Genomic DNA, 20453 nt, shown 5'->3' with positions numbered 1-20453 from the left:
AATCACCGGTGCCCGAGATCACATGCCCGATGGGAGAAATCAAGTACCCGGAGCATGACAACGTGCTAGTCGTCTCGGCCAGGATCGCCAATGCTCGGGTTAAAAGGATCACGGTGGACACTGGGAGTTCGACCGACGTCTTGTATTTCAACATATTCCAGAAGCTCGACCTGACCAAGGAAGACCTCGCCCTGATTTAATCGACGCATATCGGATTTATAGGAGATTCAGTTTTGTCCCTTGGCACCACCATCCTATCAGTTACACTGGGCGTGGACCTGTGGATCAAGACGGTCATGATAACCTTCATGGTGGTGGAACTCCTCTCGGCATACAATGCCATCCTGGATCGTTCAACCCTCAACAAGCTCAGAGCAGTCATCTCCATATATCATCGGGCGATAAAATTCATGTCCCGAGAAGGGGTTGGGGAAGCAAGGAGTGATCCTCGAGAATCCCAACAATGTTACCTGACGACCGTCACATTACCCAAGAAGCCGAGGCGCGAGCATCCCATCGTCGACCCTCGGGACGTTGCTCAGCCAACACAATACCTCGAACTGACCGAGCACACCCAAGAAGTCTCGTTATGTCACAACTGGCCCGATAGGGTTGTTAGGGTTGGGTCGGGGAGCATGCCTGAAGGATTGCTACCCACTACCAAGGATTGACCAGTTGGTCGACACAACCTTGGGCCATGAGCTCCTCATGTTCCTAGATGCGTACTCAGGATATAAAGCCGAGGAATTTTCCCGAGTTGATCCCGAAGACACACTTGGCGGGGTCGAGGCGCATGCCGCACTCCCGCAATGTTTTGAATGTCTCGGCAAGGTCCATTAGGTGGGCTCGGGTAGATTTGCTCTTGATGATCATGTCGTCAACATACACCTACATGTTTCTCCCGATTTGGCAGGCGAACACCTTATTCATCATCCTTTGGTAGGTTGCCCTGGTGTTCTTCAACCCGAATGGCATGACTGTGTAGAAATAAACTCCTCGGTTTGTGATGAAAGTTGTGTCTTCCTGGTCTTCTGGTGCCATCTTGATTCGGTTGTATCCACCAGCCATTGTGACAAATCTTATCCAAATTTGACATGTCCGGACGAATGCTCAAGTGGTCAATCGAGCTCGAGGAATTCGATATACAATATGTCCTGAGTACGACCATCAAGGCCCAGGTGGTCACCAACTTCAATCGGCCAGTTGACTCCGCAACTCCGATATCCTTGGCACAATACCTGCTCTTCTTGGCCCGATGCCCGAGTCCACGACCCGAATCCTTCTGTCGATACGTCAACCGATCCACCGGCCCGACGTCTAATCTTCTGACATGTTCCTCCGGCACAACATGATTTTTCCTGCTTTAATTGTCTCATCTTGATCGAAGCATCCTGCGTCGCTCAAAACGCAGATTAAAACATAAACACATATCAAGTGGTTTCATCATCAAAATACGAGATTCAACACAACTCTCCTACCAAACTATTGCAGCCGAAGAGGTGGCACCGCAGATGCAACCCCGACCTGGGTGGAAGAAACCCTCCACTATAAAAAGGACGGGGCACTGCTAGCCAATAAGGTGGCCTACTGACGGCTCCGGTGCACCCAGGCATGGTATTGTGAGATGAACAAGCGACTTTACCGGAGGTTGTTCACCCAACCGCTCCTATGCTGCTTGGACCCCGCGGAAGCCCAGTCAGTGTTAGCCGAAGTTCATGAAGGAGTTTACGGGGAGCACATTGGTGGTCAGACCATGGCCTTCAAAGTCCTCCGACAAGGGTACTACTGACTGACCATGCGCCGAGATGCCATGACCTACGTACAACAATGCATACAGTGCAGAAGCATTCTCGAGCACCTCATCAACTTGCGGTTCCTCTGACCCCCCTGGATAGTGCATGACTATTCGCGCAATGGGGAATGGACATCCTCGGCCCCTTCCCATCGGCTTTGGGACAGCGGAAATTCCTCGTCGTCGGGGTGGATTACTTCACCAAGTGGTTGGAGGCCGAGTTGCTAGTGTCCATCACCAAGAAGCAAGCATTTCTCATGATGTCGCTTGGCCACATCAGTCATACATACAACGCCCGAGCCATGCCACTCGGCCACTTCAGTCATACATTGCCCGAGTCATGCCACTCGGCCACATCAGTCATATAGTGCCTAAGTCATGCCACTCGGTCGCATCAGTCATATAGCGCCTGAGCCATGCCACTTGGTCACATCAGTCATACAGTGACTGGGTCATGTCTCTTGGCCACATTAGTCATACAGTGCCCAAGTCATGTTGCTTGGCCGCATCGGTCATACGGTGTCAGAGTCATGCCGTTCGGCCACATCAGTCATACAACGCCCGAGTCATGCCACTCGGCCACATCAGTCATACATTGCCCGAGTCATGCCGCTTGGCCACATCAGTCATACATTGCCCGAGTCATGCCGCTCAGCCACATCAGTCATATAGTGCCTGAGTCATGTCGCTCGGTCGCATCAGTCATATAGCACCCGAGCCATGCCACTTGGTCACATCAGTCATACAATGCATGAGTCATGTCGCTCGGCCACATCAATCATACAGTGCCCGAGTCATGCTGCTTGGCCACATCAGTAATACGATGTCAGAGTCATGCTGCTCGGCCATATCAGTCATACAATGCCCGAGTCATGCCACTCGGCTACATTAGTCATACAGTGCCTGAGTCATGCCGCTCGGCCACATTAGTCATACAACTCCCGAGTCATGCCACTCGGCACATCAGTCCTCAACACATGAATCATACCGCTCGGTCACACCAGCCTACACCACCCAGGTTGTGCTTCTTGATCACATCAATCTTCGTTACCCGAGCCATCCAGCTCGGTCATACCAGCCTATGCCATCGAGGTTGTGCTTCTTAGTCACGTCAACTTGAGCTGTGACATTCGACCACATCAATCCTTCAGAATCTAAGCCAAGGTGCACACCGAGTCCAATCGAATCACCGTGCCCAACATCCAGCAACGTCGTTCGCCCAGCCAAAATCCCGACAATCTTTCCCGATGGACCTTGTCTACGATCAATCTCCGCTCACATAGGTTCCCAACGTCCCACCAACCATTACACATCAGACCCGACTTATGAGAGGGGGGGGGGGGGGGGGGGGGGGGGGAGGGGGGGAGGGAGAGAATGATATGACATATTTTGGTAACTTGCCCTCCAACCACTATTCACGGCCACATCAGCATCAAGGACAATACACTAGATCGTACCCCCTAGTCAACGCCATTACGCAAAAGGTTGGACTACGCCAATCGAGTACGACATCGTCCCGCAAAGATCGGGACGACGCCGACCTATAAAGACCGAGTCGACGCCGACCAAGTATAACATCGTTCCGCAAGAGTCGGGATGATGCCGACTAAGTACAGTGTCGACAATCATAAATATGACAGGTACGATTGGTCCCCTAATGGAAGGATAAAAACCCCTCGTGAGGCCGATAACAAGAGGTCTTTGGCTCATTTTCCACCCAATGTTAACAAGATCTTCGGAGGGGTCGAAGTCGGGAGCTCCCTTCCCGACCCCGACCTATGTGTAGGGACCAGAGAGGAAGGTGGCCTGCCAAGGGGAGCTTCTAGACTTTGAAGCCATAGTCCAAGCCCGACCTCACTAGACGATGATTCCCGTCGCTCGAGCGCCGACATAGACGATCTTACGCACGCGGGACCAAACCAAGTCGTGCTGACTCCCTCTGCCACAACGTAAAGGGTTACTATGAACTATTAAAATATAATTGACTTGCATAATGTTAAGTATATCAGACTTCATAGCACACCAAACTATTTCTTTGCTCTCACTATATAAGAAACTTGGCAGATAATCTCACTAGGGAAGTGATACGCATGCTGGATCATTCAATGACATCAGACATAAGATGAAATCGGACTAAAAGCCTCCTCAAATTCTAGTTGTCTAAGTGAGTACTCTGAATCGAGTCTAAATAACATCACATTTGTGTAGCGTGAGCTAGAAATCATGCTAAAGCGTGAGTTTTGATGCTCGTTTATTGATTAGAGGAATGCAAATTATTGCTTTCAGATTATTCTTCCCTTCCACTACATCATTTTTTTTCCCATTTTTAATCCACCATTTCGATCTTTAAAGACAAATAAATATTATACATATCACATGTAAATAGAGAGTGCAGGATTAAAATTTCAATATATTTATGCTAATAATTAATTTTCATTCTTGACGCAAAATCGAGATTTTGAAAAAAAAAAAACTTTACAATAAAAAAATAAATTCACTTTTTAATAGAAAGCGAAAAATAACATTTCATACATAAATGGTATTGTTTTATTTCACGTGTATTCATTGATCAAATGGGGGTAGAGGAAGCATCGCATTCTGCAAGGGACCCACACGCGTGGGATAGCCGCCTCTAATCAGAACGAAACGGGTAGATTACTTTGTACCGTATAGATCGAGGCATTAGCCCCATGTAGCCTCTTCTCCCACCCGGCCGTCTTCGTTCTTTCTTTTTTTCCCAAGTTGCCTAAAAACGAAGTCGTCGAACCCTTCAAATCTGTCCATCCCCATAGCTCAACCAGAATTGCCGATCGCAAATCCACCGATCCGAATACCCCTACAAAAATTCGATCTTGAATCGATTTATTAGGCTTTGCCCTTTCTCGACTATCGGAGAATTGGATCGATTTATAGGGTCGATCTGATAAGGTTTGTGATTTCTTGGCTCTCGGAGAGAAAATTTTGGTCGGATTGCTTATTCGATGTATAGCAATTTCAAAGAGCAGGCGATCGAGTACGTGAAGCAGGCGGTGCAGGAGGACAATGCCGGGAACTACGTCAAGGCTTTTTCCCTCTACATGAATGCCCTTGAGTATTTCCGCACCCACCTCAAGTACGAGAAGAACCCCAAGATCAAAGAGGCTATCACCCAGAAGTTCACCGAGTACCTCCGCCGCGCGGAGGAGATCCGGGCCGTGCTCGACGAGGGCGGCTCCGGGCCTGCTGCCAACGGGGACGCGGCCGTAGTCGCCAGGCCTAAGACCAAGCCCAAGGATGGGGACGGCAACGGCAACGGCGGCGAGGACCCTGATCAGGCGAAGCTCAGGGCCGGGCTTACCTCCGCTATCATAACAGAGAAGCCCAACGTGAAGTGGAACGATGTCGCCGGTCTTGAGAGCGCCAAGCAGGCCTTGCAGGAGGCGGTGATCTTGCCAGTCAAGTTCCCTCAGTTCTTCACTGGTTTGTGTTCTGTTGCCATCTTTGAAAATGTAGCTGTAATCGATGCAATCCTATCTTGCTGATTTAGTGTTTCGCTGAGAAGGTATACTAACAATTCATTTGAAATTCTGAATTAAAGAATCCATTTGTAATGCTGACAATGAGAAGGTGTTCTAACAATAAATTCATTTGAAAATTGAAACATATCTAACTGGTAATTCCTAATGATCCTTTTGGATTGAGAGAATTGAAGCGACTAGATAAGACCATTGCCTGTATTTTAGCTATGTTTCTCCTATGGGCATGGCCCAAGTGGTGTTAGTCGTTTATTGTGAGATGTACATCGAATCGATCGGTATGGTACAGGAATAAACTTGAGATATGTATTTTCAATGGTAATAATTAGGTTTTTGGTGGCTTCTGTTTTGTTGCTTTATTTTGTGGATTAAGCCTCATATATATACATCTGTTGTGGTTCTTTACTTTCTCAATTTAATTTTTCTTAACTAATTTGAGACCATTCTTTTTTTTGCTTGAATTGAAAACCAATTGATCAGAAAAATCCTTTGTTTCCTTGTAGGAAAGAGAAGGCCATGGAGGGCATTTCTTTTGTATGGTCCACCGGGAACTGGAAAGTCATACTTGGCAAAGGCTGTTGCAACCGAGGCTGAATCAACCTTTTTCAGGTTATTTTCTATCAAGAAAATATGGGTCAATTGAACTGTTGAAAGAGAGGAACAGAACTCTATTCTAGCAGTTAGTATTCATGTAATCTATGTTTTTTTGTATTTGTCCTTCCTTTTTTTCTTTTCTCGTGGCGCTTGTTGTTTACACATTTCCCCTCCCATTCTTTAGAGTGTTTGTTTTCGGGACCACTATCCCTCATTGCAAGCCAGATCCTATGGTCTGAGCCTTTTGAGCTAAATATGTTGCTTTATTTTGGAGAACTTGCTTTAAAGCATTACATTTCTGTAATGATTTGTTTTGCTTCTTTTAGTATGTTCTCCTTTGGAACTTGCCAGTTTCTTATATTTCACTTGAGTGATGCATTTTGTGTTTGCATGCTCAAGGAATATGAAAAAATAGTTGGCTTACTTATGTGACTAGTGGTTAATCGCCCAATATCTTTTTTTAGTTAAATTAGATGCATTTGAAAACAATATTAATGCTTCTGTTAGACTTGCAGTATTATTTACCTACATTTTACCTAATTATTGTCAGTAATTTAAAGCATAAGTATCTGAACAGTGCAAGGATGTTTACAATTGATTGAACTGTTGCAGTATATCTTCATCAGATCTAGTCTCAAAATGGATGGGTGAAAGTGAAAAGCTAGTTTCCAACCTTTTCCAAATGGCTCGTGAAAATGCTCCTTCGATAATTTTTATCGATGAAATTGATTCTTTGTGTGGTCAGCGTGGAGAAGGCAATGAAAGTGAAGCCTCTCGGAGAATTAAGACAGAACTTCTTGTGCAGATGCAGGTAACTTTTACACAATATGTGTTGAATGTGGATCTTCTCCGAGTCTTGAATGTCGAGGGTATAGAGCATAATAATGTTTTTTATTTGTGATCATGGTAATATCTCTTTCTATATTACAAGTCTCTGTCTCTTTCTATATTACAAGTCTCTGCTGGTAGTGTAGGGTAACTTGACAAAGGAATCATTGGAGCTGCTAGGTTGTTCAAGTGGTCTATGATCTTCTTTTATCCTTTTGCTATTAAGTATTCTGGTCCACATTGGACTGGCCAGACATTGTACTAATACGGTATATTGGTATGCACTAGTTTCTTGACTAACAAACACAAGCAACAAACAAAAGAAAAAGGAAAAAAGGAAAAAAAGAAGAATAGAGCAAGAAAAAAATGAAAATACTCCAAGCTCCTCTTCTACTCTGCAAGATGGGGTTTTGGCTGCTACCAATCTTGTCGAACCAAAGGAGATCGGAGCTAGGGCATTAAAATCTAATGATAGGGTTAAAAACACTGGGCCAGGCTCTAAAACTTCCCATAAACTTGCCTATGAGTGGTTTTGCACATATACCAGTTATTTGCTCGGGTCAGTGTATACCTGTCAGTGCAGTTGAGGCCGATGAATGTTCAAATCCTTGGTTAACAATGTATTTTATATTTTTTTTGTGTACATAATACTTCTAAAACAAAAAAAAGGTAAATCTGAATAGTATCTATTTTTTGCTGTTCCATACAGTTAGATGCTTGACATTAGAATACAAATTGAAACTGGAAATTGTGGCTGTCTTGTATCGCCCACTGTTGTGACCTATGCTATGTATGGTTCTGTTATTGCAGGGTGTAGGAAACAATGATCAGAAAGTTCTTGTTCTTGCTGCCACAAATACTCCCTATGCTCTTGATCAGGTCGTTGGCGTAGACACTTTTGCTATTAGTTGTTGCAGCTAATTGCTTTTATAGTCTTCAGAACCATCATTTATAATCGTTTGTAATAGTGAAGCACAGGCTATCCGACGGCGTTTTGACAAGCGGATTTATATCCCTCTTCCTGACCTAAAAGCCAGACAACACATGTTCAAGGTATTGTAAATATGACCAGAACACTGCTGGAAGTCCCAAGGATCAGTTAGTTGGCAGCATTTCATGCTCCCTGTTCTGTGGCATAAAATCTCAGTAATAGAGAACTCATAAAGCTCTTATGCTCCAATTATAGGTACATCTGGGAGATACCCCTCATAACTTGACTGAGAGCGACTTTGAGAGCTTAGCTCGTCGAACCGAAGGATTTTCTGGTTCAGATATCTCTGTTTGTGTAAGTGGTCTTTGGTGAACTCTTAGGGGGTTAAATCTTGCAGGGATCTGAATCCATAATGTTTTCTTGCTTTGTTCCAAACAGGTCAAGGATGTGCTTTTTGAACCAGTTCGGAAAGCTCAAGATGCCATGCATTTCTACAAGACTGCTGATGGCCTGTGGATGCCGTGTGGGCCAAGACATCCAGGAGCCATTCAGACCACATTGCAGGAGCTCGCTGCGAAAGGTCTTGCAGCCAAGGTGCACGATCTGGCTATCATTCTGCTCTCTAGTTCGTTTGGTTATCTTTGGCATATCATGTTTATTTCGAGCAACTGAACAGATCCTTCCACCGCCGATCTCAAAGACAGACTTCGATAAAGTACTGGCCAGGCAGCGGCCGACCGTCAGCAAAGCTGACCTTGAATTGCACGAGAGATTCACAAAGGAGTTTGGAGAAGAGGGCTAATGCATGAGGTATGTGATGGTACGTTGCAATCCTCAGAGATTGTTTGCTCCATAAGAACTCTACATGATGTTACCAGGATTTACTTTTTCTGGTGTTCGCTTCACAGCAGCCTTCTAAATAAGTGTTCTGGTTTGTACCCCTGGTGGCCTTTGGTGCCACCCAACTGTTCAAATTAGTCAGCTCTTTTGTACATGTAATTTCTGTGATCCATATGATATGAACTTTGCCTCTCTTTTTTTTTTGGCGCTACAACCCTTGCCCTCCCCATCTATTTTTCCTCGTCCGCCTGTATGATGCTTTCGTGCAAGAGGTTTCTGTTCTTAGATCTCTTGGTATTCTTTGAGTTCTTGCCGAAGCTTGGATCTGTATCTTGGGGCTGCTTCAGTATCATCATTGAGCACATTTAATATTTGCTGAGCTCGTAGTAAAGCCTTAAATCGGATGCTTTTTGGACATAATGTTTGTTTTTTGCACCGCACCCAAATGACTTGGCAATTTCGTGAAGTACTCGCCACTTTTCTTTGAACTGCAGCAATAGCAGCATGGTTTAGACTCTTGACCTTCGTTGTGAATGATCATTGCTTCTCTCACCTACTCCCACCTTCATGAGATACTTTACAATTTCAAGCAGTCTTTTTCTAATAATAAATTAACATAGTCTTACGTGTTTATCAGCAGGGATTCTCACAGGTCAATATGGGAAGTGGAAGCTTTAAATTTGTGCAAATATCACATCTTAAATAATGGGTGGAAATATTGAGACTTGCCCACATGATTGTTATGCTCAAATATAATCCAAGTGGCAGTGAATGGTTGATGACTTGAGAATGAAGCTGGATAGCATGTTTTGATCCCATTAATATAATCATCCATGGGGGGACTGACTGACTCCAAGCAGTCAATTGGGAAACTCCCTCAGACAATTTACTAATATATTTCTTTCTTAAACAATATTTTAGCTGGAACGCACGCCACAACATAGTTTTGTCCCAGTGCATCAAATCTCTACTCCATTATCTTCTCTGGTCTTCATATACAATCCTGCCTTATTCTTCCAAAGCATCTTAAGGCTGCAGCGGCCTCGGAAGAGTGTGCGGTGGTCGATCCTAATAAGAGGAACCACAAGTCATGCAGCAGTTTGTGGATCTCCTCTTAGCATTCGGACTTAATTTGGCATATTTATCAAGGCAAATAAAGCGCCTTAATCGTTTATTAACAGATATTAGTATAATGGGTATAAGAGAAGAACCATGATTAAGTGCTCTTGCCCGGCATGGATGCAGTGCAACAACACGATTCATGGCTTTTGCATGTATCAATCAGTCTTAACAAGCTTTAACCTTATCCTGTGTTGTTACTCTATGGGCTGAAGAGGATGGTTCAACCCTGCAAGCAACCTTCTTAATCATCCAAGCCGAAGAAGACCAATGAACCGTCTTATTCCGAGTGCAAGTCTTCTTCCCGGTGGAACAGTCAACGAGGGGCGCAATCGTAATAAGATAATATACAGCAAAGAATAGGAAGGAGCCAGAGTCAATGGTTTGCAGATTACTTCTTCTTCCACTGTTCTCTTCTTCGGCCTTGGATAGATCATGGCGAGCGGCGGCAATGTTGTGGTCACCCCGGTGGCCGTAGCGTCTCCCGCAGGCCAAAACCACCACTTATACCACTACCTCTCTCGGTTCACCGCCACCACCACCACCACTCCCTCCCCTTACGTCAACTCCTCGACCTCCGCCGCCCACTGGATTTCGCGGCCGTCCCTCCTGCGCCACCTCAACCTCCTTCTCCGTCTCCTCGGCTTCGTCCTCTCCTTCGCCTCCTCCCTCTCCCTCGCCCTTCCATCTCCCCAGAAAGCCAGTGGCAGTCAGCGACCCTTCAGCTTCCAGCACCACCCCGAGTTCAGGTCTCACCTTCCTCTCCTCTTCTTCTCGACAAGATCATCGAGATACGAGAACTGACGTTGTTTGGTCCGATCCAAGGTACTGCATCGTTGCGACGATCATCGCTTCGCTCTACTGCGCCCTGCAGCTGTTCAAAGGCATATGGAATATAGCTTTCAAGGGAATCTTTGTTCCCGAGAAAGTCTCAGACTACATCACCTTCTTCTGGGACCAGGTAACACCACAAGTAGGTTTGAGGACTCCGATCTAATGCACTGCTTCTGAAGCTCTGTTTTCTTCGGCCAACAGGTCGTGGCTTACCTTCTCATGTCTTCCTCCTCGGTGTGCCTGCTTGCCACCCAACTCAATACCCCGAGTAGGTTCCGAGCCGCAGCTATCGTTTCCACTACTGCTTCTTTTGCGGCCTTTCTTGCCGTTGCCGCGTCGGCTCTGCTCGCGGGTTACAGGCTCTGCAAGAGGATTATATGGTGATCTCTATACACAGGAAGAGGACGATCGCACTGACAAAACGAGTACGGCAACCAAACGACGTGTTCTTATTACTGGAAACTGGAGTTTTATGTAATTAATGTAAAATGAATTGAGATTAACAGTGAAAGTATATAATTATGTGCTCGGGAGGTTGATAGATTTTAAGACAGATTTCTGATTAATTGATGGGTGTTCAGCACATCTTATTGGCATAATCAAGTCCTATATATATATATATATATATTTATGTTTGTGTGTATATATATATAAATATATATATATATACACACACACATATATATATATAACCATGTAGTTGCTGAACTCTTTATGACCCGCTTCTTCCGAATTCTTATCCGGTTGTTGATTCTTGAAGCACACGTTCCTTTCGTTACTTCTCCCCCTTTGATTTGATTGAAGCTGCTACGTATGGAGTTGAGATTGTGGTGCTGTTCGTTCGTTGGTTGAAGGAGTTGAAGAATCAAGGTCGTCTATGTTTCCCCTTTGATTTATCCTGTTAATCGCTGGATGTATATGCGACCCTATGTACTTCGGATAAGAATTAGGCGTTTGTTTTCTTGTAGGCTTTATGTCAAGCATGTGGTGGGTGCTTCTACTTTCGGGGGTGGGGGGGTGAAGAAACCATCCTGTATAGGGGACTGGATTCTGATGAGCTCATGTTAGACTAAACCTCTTTCTGCTTTGCAAACATGTCTCTGTATTCGTTATCACTGCATGCAGTTCTTGAATTGAGATTCACCTCCTTGCTTATGAACATTCACCTGTTCATTGGATTTGGGCAGAACACTTTTGTTTTTTTTAATCAGAGTACCCCTGGCATGCTCTTTTCATCCATTCGTTGTCGAATTCCAACATATCAACTTTGTTTGTGGCCTGTATTTTTGGTGAGGAAAGCATCTCATGCTAGGTGTTGAGTGATTAATCATATGCCAACCAAGATATCTAGTGCAATTTGTGGATTAGGTTTCTCAGTTTAGATCCTCTAGGGATTCCATTCCAAGTTGTAAAATATTCTGCTGTGGGTTCAGCGGTTCAAAGGTGGTCTTTGAGCTTGTCCTTCCATGTCAATAGAGCTGACTGCATAGCAGGGTTCTCAAAGTACAACATTGTGCCGTAAGAGTTCTCAAAGCACAGCAGTTCAGTGTTGCTTTACCTCGTCTTACTTTTTGTTAAGGTATGTTACCCCATCATCTATAGGATTAATTTTCCAACTTGGCTCCCTTTTATGGACCTCTCAGATTTTTCTCATTTGAAGCTGAAATTTGATCTCATCGATCGAAAAAGATCAGAACACAAATCACTAGGATTAACCAACCCTTTTCCTTTTCAACTTGAATGATGACATTTTTTATTGGCTGTATTGAAGGTTGACCTCCTCAACGAGTCTATTCTGATAGATGTTAGCTCATGATTATCAAAATATATTTCTTCTGTTTTAAATACTTTAACTGGGGATGTGAAATGCAAGAAATGTGATTTATACAAGCAGAACATTCATGATTTGTTGGTAACCTGCTTAATTCTCTCAATGCAAAATATGATCGAGTGTTGTTGAGTGAGCCATGGAATGCCTGTCTCTAATAAAGCTTCATTGAGTTGTTATTTTTAGGATTCCTCTCGAGGACATCAAGAATCAGCAGGATATCTGCACCTGAAGCTACTTGATTATGTTGGAACTCAATACTGTATAATCTAATAGTGGTTGTATCGAGAAAACATGCCCTCCATCTTTTGGTGCATTCTTTATCCTCCTTCGAAGCAAACTTCAAACAGGCTCGACGCAAGAGCTTATGGATGCATTTTGATGCAAGAGTGGAGTGCCATTAGTTCATAAGCATGACACTGTGAAAATATGCTTTGTGACCTTTTTCTCTACGAGGGCTAACTAAATTTTCCTCCCGAGATTGATTATTTGTGTGATTGGGGCCGGTCTTGTTTGCCAAATACAAAACTATTTGCACCAAAGGAGGTCCAAGAAAAAATGTCATGGAGCTGCTGTTGATCTCTGTTCTGCGTAGCTTGGTAGATTAGCTTTTCGGTTAGTTTTCTTCTGCTAGGTGCACCTAAGTTCCAATTCCCTTGCATTCCATCATTGCTGTGCTAAAATATCTCTTATGATTATGCTTGTTGCAGGACACATCTTGGTGCTGCCATTTCCAGGTGTTATTCTTGGCTTTCTTACATGTCCAAGTGTTGAATTGACTGATAATGCATCGCCAGTTGCAGGATGAACCATGCATGTCACTTGATTACTCTGTGCAAAAGAGCCTCGGCTGTTGGAATGGAATGGAATGGGTTCCAGTAAGGACTAGTACTTGAATGGATGGTCGAACAAAGGTAAAGATCTGCTGGTGCATGTGCTTCTCATTTTTGATGTTGAACTGTTGCAAGAGACAGAGTGGAAAGATGCATGCTCACGACTATGTTGCAATAGGGAGATGCAGCTGATGGTAAGCAGCAGCAGTTGACATTCGAGTAGAATGTCAAGCAAAGCAATTTATACGTAGACCGACACAGGTCTCATGGCAATCATTGGCACGTTAGATCAAACTCAGCATTGATGTGTTCTTGCCACCAAAACCTGGTCCTGTTGTTGATGCCACTCATCATGTCTGTTGATGCCTCTCTCGACTGTTGATGGAAGAATTTGTGGGATCCAACACAAATCTGATGTATACTTTTTCTTTTATTTATACCCTGTTTGCATCCATGGTTCTCTGCAAGAAACTTTAGCCGGTCTACTGCTTACTGTTTGTTCGATCGAGTTCATTTTAGACTGCCCCTAAAACATTGTTCTGATATATTTACTTTTTTATTTATATCATAGAAAACTTTGGCCAGCCTACTGTTTATTTGTTCCGAGTTCAGTGCACCTGAAATCTTTTTCTGCTTAGATTGTGGTGGGATGATATCGATTGATGACCGGATTAGTTCGACTGGATTGAGGTTGGGTGCCTGTGGACTTTAAGAAGATTGGGGTTGGGTTGGTTTTTCTATGCAATACACTAAAGTTTGTAATGAAACAGAGTGTTTGAGTAAATAGTGATTGGTATCGATTACTATTTTACAATATGGATAGAATATTTCTCTAACATTTTATATTGAGTTGATGTTTGTGTGGACTGATTATTGATCGGAGCTACATCCTCCTGAGTTATCAAGTGATAAGTTTTGATTTGATTGGACTGGATAAAAATATTTCATAATATGGGCGCCTTTAGTATTTTATATTACATAAATGTCTAATATATTAGATCGAGCTCCATAATGAATATTTTTCTTATCAATTTGAAATGATAGATTAAAATATAATCATATAAATTTTTATACCTCAATTATTGATATACTTGATTCGGTTATCTTAAATGAGAATTGAAAATCTTATTATTATTATTATATATATATATATATATATTTAAAAAAATTGATAATTTGGCTGTAAATATTTTGATAGAAAGATAAAAAATTGATAATTTGGCTGTAAATATATCAATCCAAACTTAGATCAGATAAAACTTGTGTATCGTGAGTGCGATCATCCTCTTAATCTATTCACTTGGAAGCTTCCAAATACCACACCGGCCATGCAAGACAGCTAACAATCTAATCACACATCGACTCGCAACCATTTCTATAACCCCAACAGAGTACCACCACCAATTGACCCACGATTGACCGAGGGCCCCACTCGATTGACAATGGTATTTGCGTCTGATTTCCCCGAGTCAACGCCAATAGTTTAGCGCTACCGCTCTCTTGGACTCGGTTATTGGAGTCACATCAAACCCTTCTTGGACTCGGTTATTCACCGGAAACCGCTGCGTCTCGCACTGCGAACTTGGATGCGATGTGATGTTGCGTGGTAGCTGGGCATCGTAAGCTTTTTGGGAAGGTGACCCAACTCTGGCTTGATTTCTTGGTTCATCCATTTATTTTGACTTCGGATTGAATCTGGTGAAAGACGGGAAAAAGGTGAAGGTGGAGGGCATCTTTACTTCTCTTGCTGCAAGCAAAAGGGCAATGGGATGATGATGAGTAGCTGCTGCTGCTGCTGCTGCTGCTGCTGATTAGATTGACCTTTTCTTTTTACTACCTCCCTTTATGCTCGAGAGGTATAAAGAATTGGTAGCCGTCGGTTTCGTTCTTCTCTTACTTGCTCCGCTTGATACTTGGAGTTTGGTGGAAGAATCGGGGCCGGAGAGGGAGATCGGTTCTTTCAGATGGGATGCGCCCACAGCACCTTCGGCGACGACGACGGCGGCGGCAGCTGCATGGGCGCCAGAGATGGCCGGCCGCCTCCTCCTCCTGCGCGTGAGCTGGTAAATGCGGGATCTTCCGGGGAGAAAGTGGCGTGGAGTTCGACGAGCCTCATATTCTCGGCGGCGGGCGTCGTCCGGAGGGGGAGGGGGAGGTGGCGGCGGCAGCGGAAGAGGGGGGAGGTGGAGAACAAGTCCTGGTTGCTTGCAGAGGCCCGAGCGGAAGCGGAGGCGGCGGCGGCGGCCGACCCGGGGTCCGTGCACTCGTCGTTCCGCTTCAGCTTCGGCTCACAGACGGAGGCCGAGGAAACCATGGAGAATGCCGCCACTCCGACGGCTACCGCGGTGCTGCTTCTGGTGAGTTTGGAGGACGAGGGGGACCGGTTGGGCAATGGGGACGCCCATTCCAACAAACGGCGGCAATGGCAAGGGCTGGAGGTTTTGGAGAGGAGCATTTCATCCGCTGCTGCAGATTTGGCGAGATTCAGCTACTCCGAGATCCGGTCGGCCACTCGGGGCTTCTCCAAAGGTACCAATTTGCCATTGCTTTCTCTCGATTGTAGCCTAGCTTGCTTGCATTGGGTGGGCGACAAACGTTCTCCGGCTAATACCAGGAAGGGAGCTCGGCATGGGCGGCCTCAGTCGGGTGTATAAGGGAAGAATTGGGGCAAGAAGAAAGTCCGTGGCGATAAAGCGGGTGGAGGGGCGGGATCGAGACAGTGCAAAGGCCTTCTGCAGGGAGCTGATGATAGCAACCTCTCTCCGCAGCCCCTTTGTCGTCCCTTTGCTCGGCTTTTGTATTGATCAAGAAGGAATTTTCCTTGTCTACAAGTATGTCTCGGGAGGAAGCCTCGATCACCACCTCCATCGCCAAGGTACTATCCTTTTTCCTCGCAACAGGTTGTGTGATGGAATGTTAATGAATGTGTACCTTTCCGACTAAAATTGGTACTCAATGGTTGACATGGGGAGCACAGAGAAGAAGAAAGGGAGGGGGAAGGTGCTGTCATGGGAGGTGAGGTATAAGGTGGCAATGGGGATAGCACATGCGGTGGAGTACCTACACTTCGGCACTGATAGGTGCGTTATTCACAGAGACATCAAGCCCTCCAACATCCTCCTCACCTCTAACAACGCCCCCAAGGTGAGCTGTTTTCTTAATTTACGTTCCTTAAGAGTTCTCATTGAGTTGATCTTTGGCCTTGTTGGTTTGTTGAGTTGATGAAGTTACATCGATCAGAAGTTGCTAGCTCATCACCTGCATGCCTAAATCTTTATCTTGCCCAGTGAACTTATTTCTGTGAATCCTTTGGAATATGCATTAGAAGTGGAAGACTTCAAAGTTATAAGCTGCTCTTTTCTTCCAATGAGAAAAAAGATGCATATTGAATGGCTAAATCATCGTTCCAGAATAAATTCCCATCCTGGTTGTATGTAGCTAAATTATACTTATAGTTCATCATTTGTGAAATGCTTTGTTAAACAAAAGAAAAAAAAAAAGAGTGAAGTATAGAGATCTTGTTGGGAAAGTGCATATCTGTTATATGCTAATTTTGTTGAAACTTATATAATATCACCTGCTTGTGCTGGTCCAATGCAGCTTTGTGATTTTGGATTGGCTACATGGACGCATGGACCTTCTGTACCTTTTCTCTGCAAGTCGGTCAAGGGAACCTTTGGGTAAAAATATAGTTATTGAACCTCAGATTTCTCTTTCTAAAAAGATGTGTTTAAGATTTACTAGTTTTCTCTTTTCTTGTGGCTGCAAGTGCAGTTATTTGGCACCTGAGTACTTCCAACATGGTAAGCTGTCAGATAAAACCGATGTGTATGCATTTGGGGTTGTACTCTTGGAATTAATCACCGGGCAGAAAGCGATTGATCGGAATAGGCCTCAGGGAGAGGAGAATTTGGTCTTATGGGTAAGTAATCTCAGCTCATCACTGTGTTATTGCTGCTGTACTTGTTCTAATTATTCTATAAATTACCATCAAAATTTGAACCTTAACTCACTGCAGGAAAGAAGGTATATGCTTGTATATGATTTTTGAGTCCCTCGGTTCATGTTGATTATCTACAATTTGAGCACTTAGAAAGTTTGGAAGTTTTATATACTAAGCTCATTGTAAGGTTGAATGTCTATATCAATTTTGATCAATTGCAGAAATGAGAAATTCATTGATCTGCACTGATACACATCTACATCTTTCTCACCTAAAGGTTATTCCTTTGTCGGCCATAAATTGTTGTACACCAAACTATCTGCACCAAAGGTAAAAAAGAATTTCCAACTACAAGAAGGCATGTGATTTCAGGGCTTCTTGACCAGATATGCTTCTCACTTTCACATTATTTCTGTTCATGCAACAAATGACCTAGGACAGACTTCTCAAGAAGAAATGAATCAGCTACTAATAGAACAGTTGCGTGTACCATGTGCTTTATAAAATATGATCTATTTGGTGGATAGTAAAGACAAGGAATAAGGAATTATTGGTTTAAGATTCATTCTCTGTAGGAAGAGATGGTTTTGGAAGTGCCTAAGAAGGTGAACAATGATTTATCAACTGAGAGTTAAATGGCATAGTTTGGGGAGTTTGATTCTATTGAGTTTGGTTTATGGTATTAAAGATAACTGGACTAAGCTGGAGCATGTAAAAATTAATGAGGGTGTGAGCATTTTGTAGATATTATCACTTGAGAGAAGAGATATCTAAGGTCCTTTTATGTGATTCTTCATGTAGTTGATGTAGAAGGTACAGGAGATGTATATTGCATTTCCAGACATACAGTTGAGATCTGCATAGTCATAGTACAAATTTTGTTGGTTGATTAACAATTCTATTTAGGATATCAGACATGACGTAGAAAAGTCTGAGATCGAAACTATCTCTTACAACAATTAGGTAAAACAAATGGCTCACAAGTTCTTACAAAATTATTATTATTGTACTTCAATTCATGGAAAAGACTCGACTCGATAAGATTGTATAAATGAAACATGAGGACAATGTCAGGGAGATGATTTAGATTTGTGCTAATAAGATTTTGTGATCTTACCAAGCCTGAGGAGAATTTGTTGGAATATTCAAGGGTCTTGCGGAACATATATTGGGCAAGGTAATATTACATGCAGAAAATTTATTAGCTGCTTTTGGTTAAGGAACTGACCTTTTTTTTTTTCGGAAAAAAAGAAATTATATTACTTCGAAAAACCTGATACAAGGTAAAACTGTGCTCCTCGGAGCACAAAATTCAACCAAAATCTGTTGGCCATTATCCCCCCCAGTTAGTGCAAACATCCATACATTTTCAATGACTGAGGATATGGGTCAACTAGCAGCGTTTTCTTTGAAATTTCTGCTTAAACCAAACTAAAGTTATTGTCTATGTTATGCATCTCTACACAAGCACAAGCATTTATAGACACAAACATATGATACAACAGTGTCATATGAAAATTGAAAATATGCAATTCCATATGACATGCAAATTATAGTTGAACACACCCCATGTACGAGATACTAAATAATGCGATCTTTAAGCAAACAATTAACAATGTAGCATTGATAATGAACTAAAAATATTGGTATATGATAAACTAAAAAACTGCCATCCGTGGGTTTTTAGCTGTAGTCGTAGTAAAAAAACTCACCTACTTTGTTTACATCAGCATAAACCTACACAAAATTCTATATTGGATGGATAGTTGCATATTTCTTTGGATTTTGGTTTGATTTTTACTATTTGGTTATTGTTATGTGTACCTCTGTGCAATTACTTGGGTTTCTACCACACTTTTCTCACCTGCTTTTCTCCTACCCTGGATATGATTTAGTTGAGATGTTCTTGATTGAAATGACAAACTCTGTGATTCACTTGTCTCAATCTCCTCTTGCAAGCAACAGATAACTTTACATAATGGCATTTCTAGTATTTTTCTGATCAAATATTAATTCTCTTAGTATTCTCAGTTTAGATACCCAGGCTAATTGTTCTGGTGAGTTTTTTCCATTGTGTGTTCAACTCGAAACTTGCTGTAAATTGTCTTAGGTTCCGAGCATATGATGCTAGAAAATAATATAGTAGGTAGCAAGCAAAGATACCAGTAGCAGCAACATAATTGTGAAATATGAAATTTGCTAGGCAACAGGGAAGTAACATCTCAATTCGCGCTTTTACATTTTTCATCTATAGTCATCAGGTACTTTCAGTGTATCGGAGTCAGACAATTTTACGCATCATGATGAGGTATTTAGTGCAAATGAAATCTCTCTCAGCATGCCATGCTGGTCCCTTCAGACATGCATCATGTTGTTTCTCTTTTATATGCCTGCTTAGGCTCTTTTTCTTAGCCAGCAAAGTATTAATTTATCTCGTAGACACATGCCTCCACCTAGACTCGAAGAAGATCTTTGAAGTGGCTTTGGAGATGTCTCATGCCAGGTATTGCACCATTCATTGTTATCATGCCCTCCCCAGTTGCAGGAAAGGCTTGGATGTCTGCTGTTCTTGTAATATCTAAATGTGCTTTCTTAATTACCCTCCATGCCAACTACTAGTTTCTAAGATTCTTAATGATGTCGCTCTGAATTCTCGAGTATATGCAGGTCGCATGTTGTGTTCTTACTTAGTTCAAACTGCAAATTTAATTGTATGCATGTTGCATCAGTGGAGTTAGGATCCATGGACAGAGCTTACAAGGATTTAGGCAATTTCCTGGTCCATCAGAGAGAATAAAGCTTTCTTGCTTGAATACTTTTTTCTGCAAGCTTATTTATGAGGACGTGTGTTTGGCAGGCAAACCCTCTGTTGCGGCAAGGCACCATGGCTGCTGGAGAGTTGATCGATCCCAGATTAAAGCCTGGATCTTATCGTCCGAGTGAGATGAGCCGGATGATTCATGCAGCCACAGCTTGTCTCAACAGCGAAGAAACAGGGAGGCCAAACATCCTCGAGGTAATCGGAATGCTGCGAGGAGAAGACGCCTGCAGCGACTGGTCCATGCTCATGGCCAACGGTTGCCTGACCGGTTATGGAGCTCGGTCTCACGACGCATCGGCGAAGAGCGATATGAGTAGTCATCTAGCCCTGGCCATGCTCGGTGTTTCGGACGAGGAAGAAGACTTGTACGATCGATGATAATAGATGGGTCTCTTCTTGATCAGTGATCACATGGAGCGGCTCATGAATGTACATGCATTGTTGTATGAACGGACTGCTGGAGAGTTGCATTTGTTTCTTGTACAAACATCATGTCGTTCGATTTAGCTCAAAGCCAAAGGACAAGCCTCGTAAAGAAATTGACACAACGCCATCCATCATTAACTCGACCGAGC

At 43.3% G+C, this 20453-nt stretch overlaps 3 protein-coding genes across 14 annotated transcripts; all 3 read left to right on the top strand.

The window, feature by feature from the left end:
• Positions 1 to 4461: 4461 nt before the first annotated feature.
• On the top strand, positions 4462 to 8693 carry LOC103976672 (protein SUPPRESSOR OF K(+) TRANSPORT GROWTH DEFECT 1). Its single transcript, XM_009391965.3, has 8 exons — positions 4462 to 5251; positions 5811 to 5916; positions 6514 to 6712; positions 7540 to 7608; positions 7708 to 7782; positions 7916 to 8014; positions 8099 to 8254; positions 8337 to 8693. The coding sequence occupies exons 1-8, from the start codon at positions 4774 to 4776 to the stop codon at positions 8460 to 8462; spliced, it is 1308 nt and encodes a 435-aa protein (XP_009390240.1). The 5' UTR covers positions 4462 to 4773; the 3' UTR covers positions 8463 to 8693.
• A 1215-nt stretch (positions 8694 to 9908) lies between these two features.
• Positions 9909 to 13698, top strand: LOC108952134 (CASP-like protein 4A4). 12 transcript variants are annotated; one of them, XM_065097304.1, is made up of 7 exons: positions 9909 to 10368; positions 10445 to 10580; positions 10655 to 11323; positions 11422 to 12896; positions 12992 to 13018; positions 13085 to 13195; positions 13293 to 13698. In XM_065097304.1, the coding sequence occupies exons 1-3, from the start codon at positions 10055 to 10057 to the stop codon at positions 10835 to 10837; spliced, it is 633 nt and encodes a 210-aa protein (XP_064953376.1). In that variant the 5' UTR covers positions 9909 to 10054; the 3' UTR covers positions 10838 to 11323; positions 11422 to 12896; positions 12992 to 13018; positions 13085 to 13195; positions 13293 to 13698. The 12 variants fall into 12 exon arrangements, with proteins under 12 accessions (XP_064953376.1, XP_064953377.1, XP_064953368.1 ...); XM_065097305.1 differs by having other exon boundaries at positions 13079 to 13195; XM_065097296.1 differs by having other exon boundaries at positions 11422 to 11516; positions 12468 to 12896; positions 12992 to 13698.
• Positions 13699 to 14819: 1121 nt separating this feature from the next.
• On the top strand, positions 14820 to 20365 carry LOC135606287 (probable serine/threonine-protein kinase PBL7). Its single transcript, XM_065097292.1, has 6 exons — positions 14820 to 15643; positions 15729 to 15989; positions 16092 to 16258; positions 16715 to 16794; positions 16889 to 17036; positions 19915 to 20365. The coding sequence occupies exons 1-6, from the start codon at positions 15079 to 15081 to the stop codon at positions 20254 to 20256; spliced, it is 1563 nt and encodes a 520-aa protein (XP_064953364.1). The 5' UTR covers positions 14820 to 15078; the 3' UTR covers positions 20257 to 20365.
• Positions 20366 to 20453: the final 88 nt, after the last annotated feature.

This window comes from Musa acuminata, chromosome BXJ2-2 (genome assembly GCF_036884655.1).
Source record: "Musa acuminata AAA Group cultivar baxijiao chromosome BXJ2-2, Cavendish_Baxijiao_AAA, whole genome shotgun sequence".
Taxonomy (NCBI): Eukaryota; Viridiplantae; Streptophyta; class Magnoliopsida; order Zingiberales; family Musaceae; genus Musa; species Musa acuminata.
The sequence above is the reverse complement of the archived record's forward strand: the minus strand, read 5'-3'. Positions and strand labels throughout refer to the sequence as shown.

Bases quoted from the DNA above. Each gene is read 5' to 3' on its own strand.
- LOC103976672 (XM_009391965.3), top strand. From the start codon at position 4,774: ATGTATAGCAATTTCAAAGAGCAGGCGATCGAGTACGTGAAGCAGGCG. The intron at 5,917-6,513 runs GTTATTTTCTAT...GAACTGTTGCAG, and splicing joins GCTGAATCAACCTTTTTCAG to TATATCTTCATCAGATCTAG. The intron at 7,609-7,707 runs GTCGTTGGCGTA...AGTGAAGCACAG, and splicing joins CTCCCTATGCTCTTGATCAG to GCTATCCGACGGCGTTTTGA.
- LOC108952134 (XM_065097306.1), top strand. From the start codon at position 10,055: ATGGCGAGCGGCGGCAATGTTGTGGTCACCCCGGTGGCCGTAGCGTCT. The intron at 10,369-10,444 runs GTCTCACCTTCC...GTCCGATCCAAG, and splicing joins CAGCACCACCCCGAGTTCAG to GTACTGCATCGTTGCGACGA. The intron at 10,581-10,654 runs GTAACACCACAA...TTCGGCCAACAG, and splicing joins TCACCTTCTTCTGGGACCAG to GTCGTGGCTTACCTTCTCAT.
- LOC135606287 (XM_065097292.1), top strand. From the start codon at position 15,079: ATGGGATGCGCCCACAGCACCTTCGGCGACGACGACGGCGGCGGCAGC. The intron at 15,990-16,091 runs GTACTATCCTTT...TGGGGAGCACAG, and splicing joins TCACCACCTCCATCGCCAAG to AGAAGAAGAAAGGGAGGGGG. The intron at 16,795-16,888 runs GTAAAAATATAG...CTGCAAGTGCAG, and splicing joins TCGGTCAAGGGAACCTTTGG to TTATTTGGCACCTGAGTACT.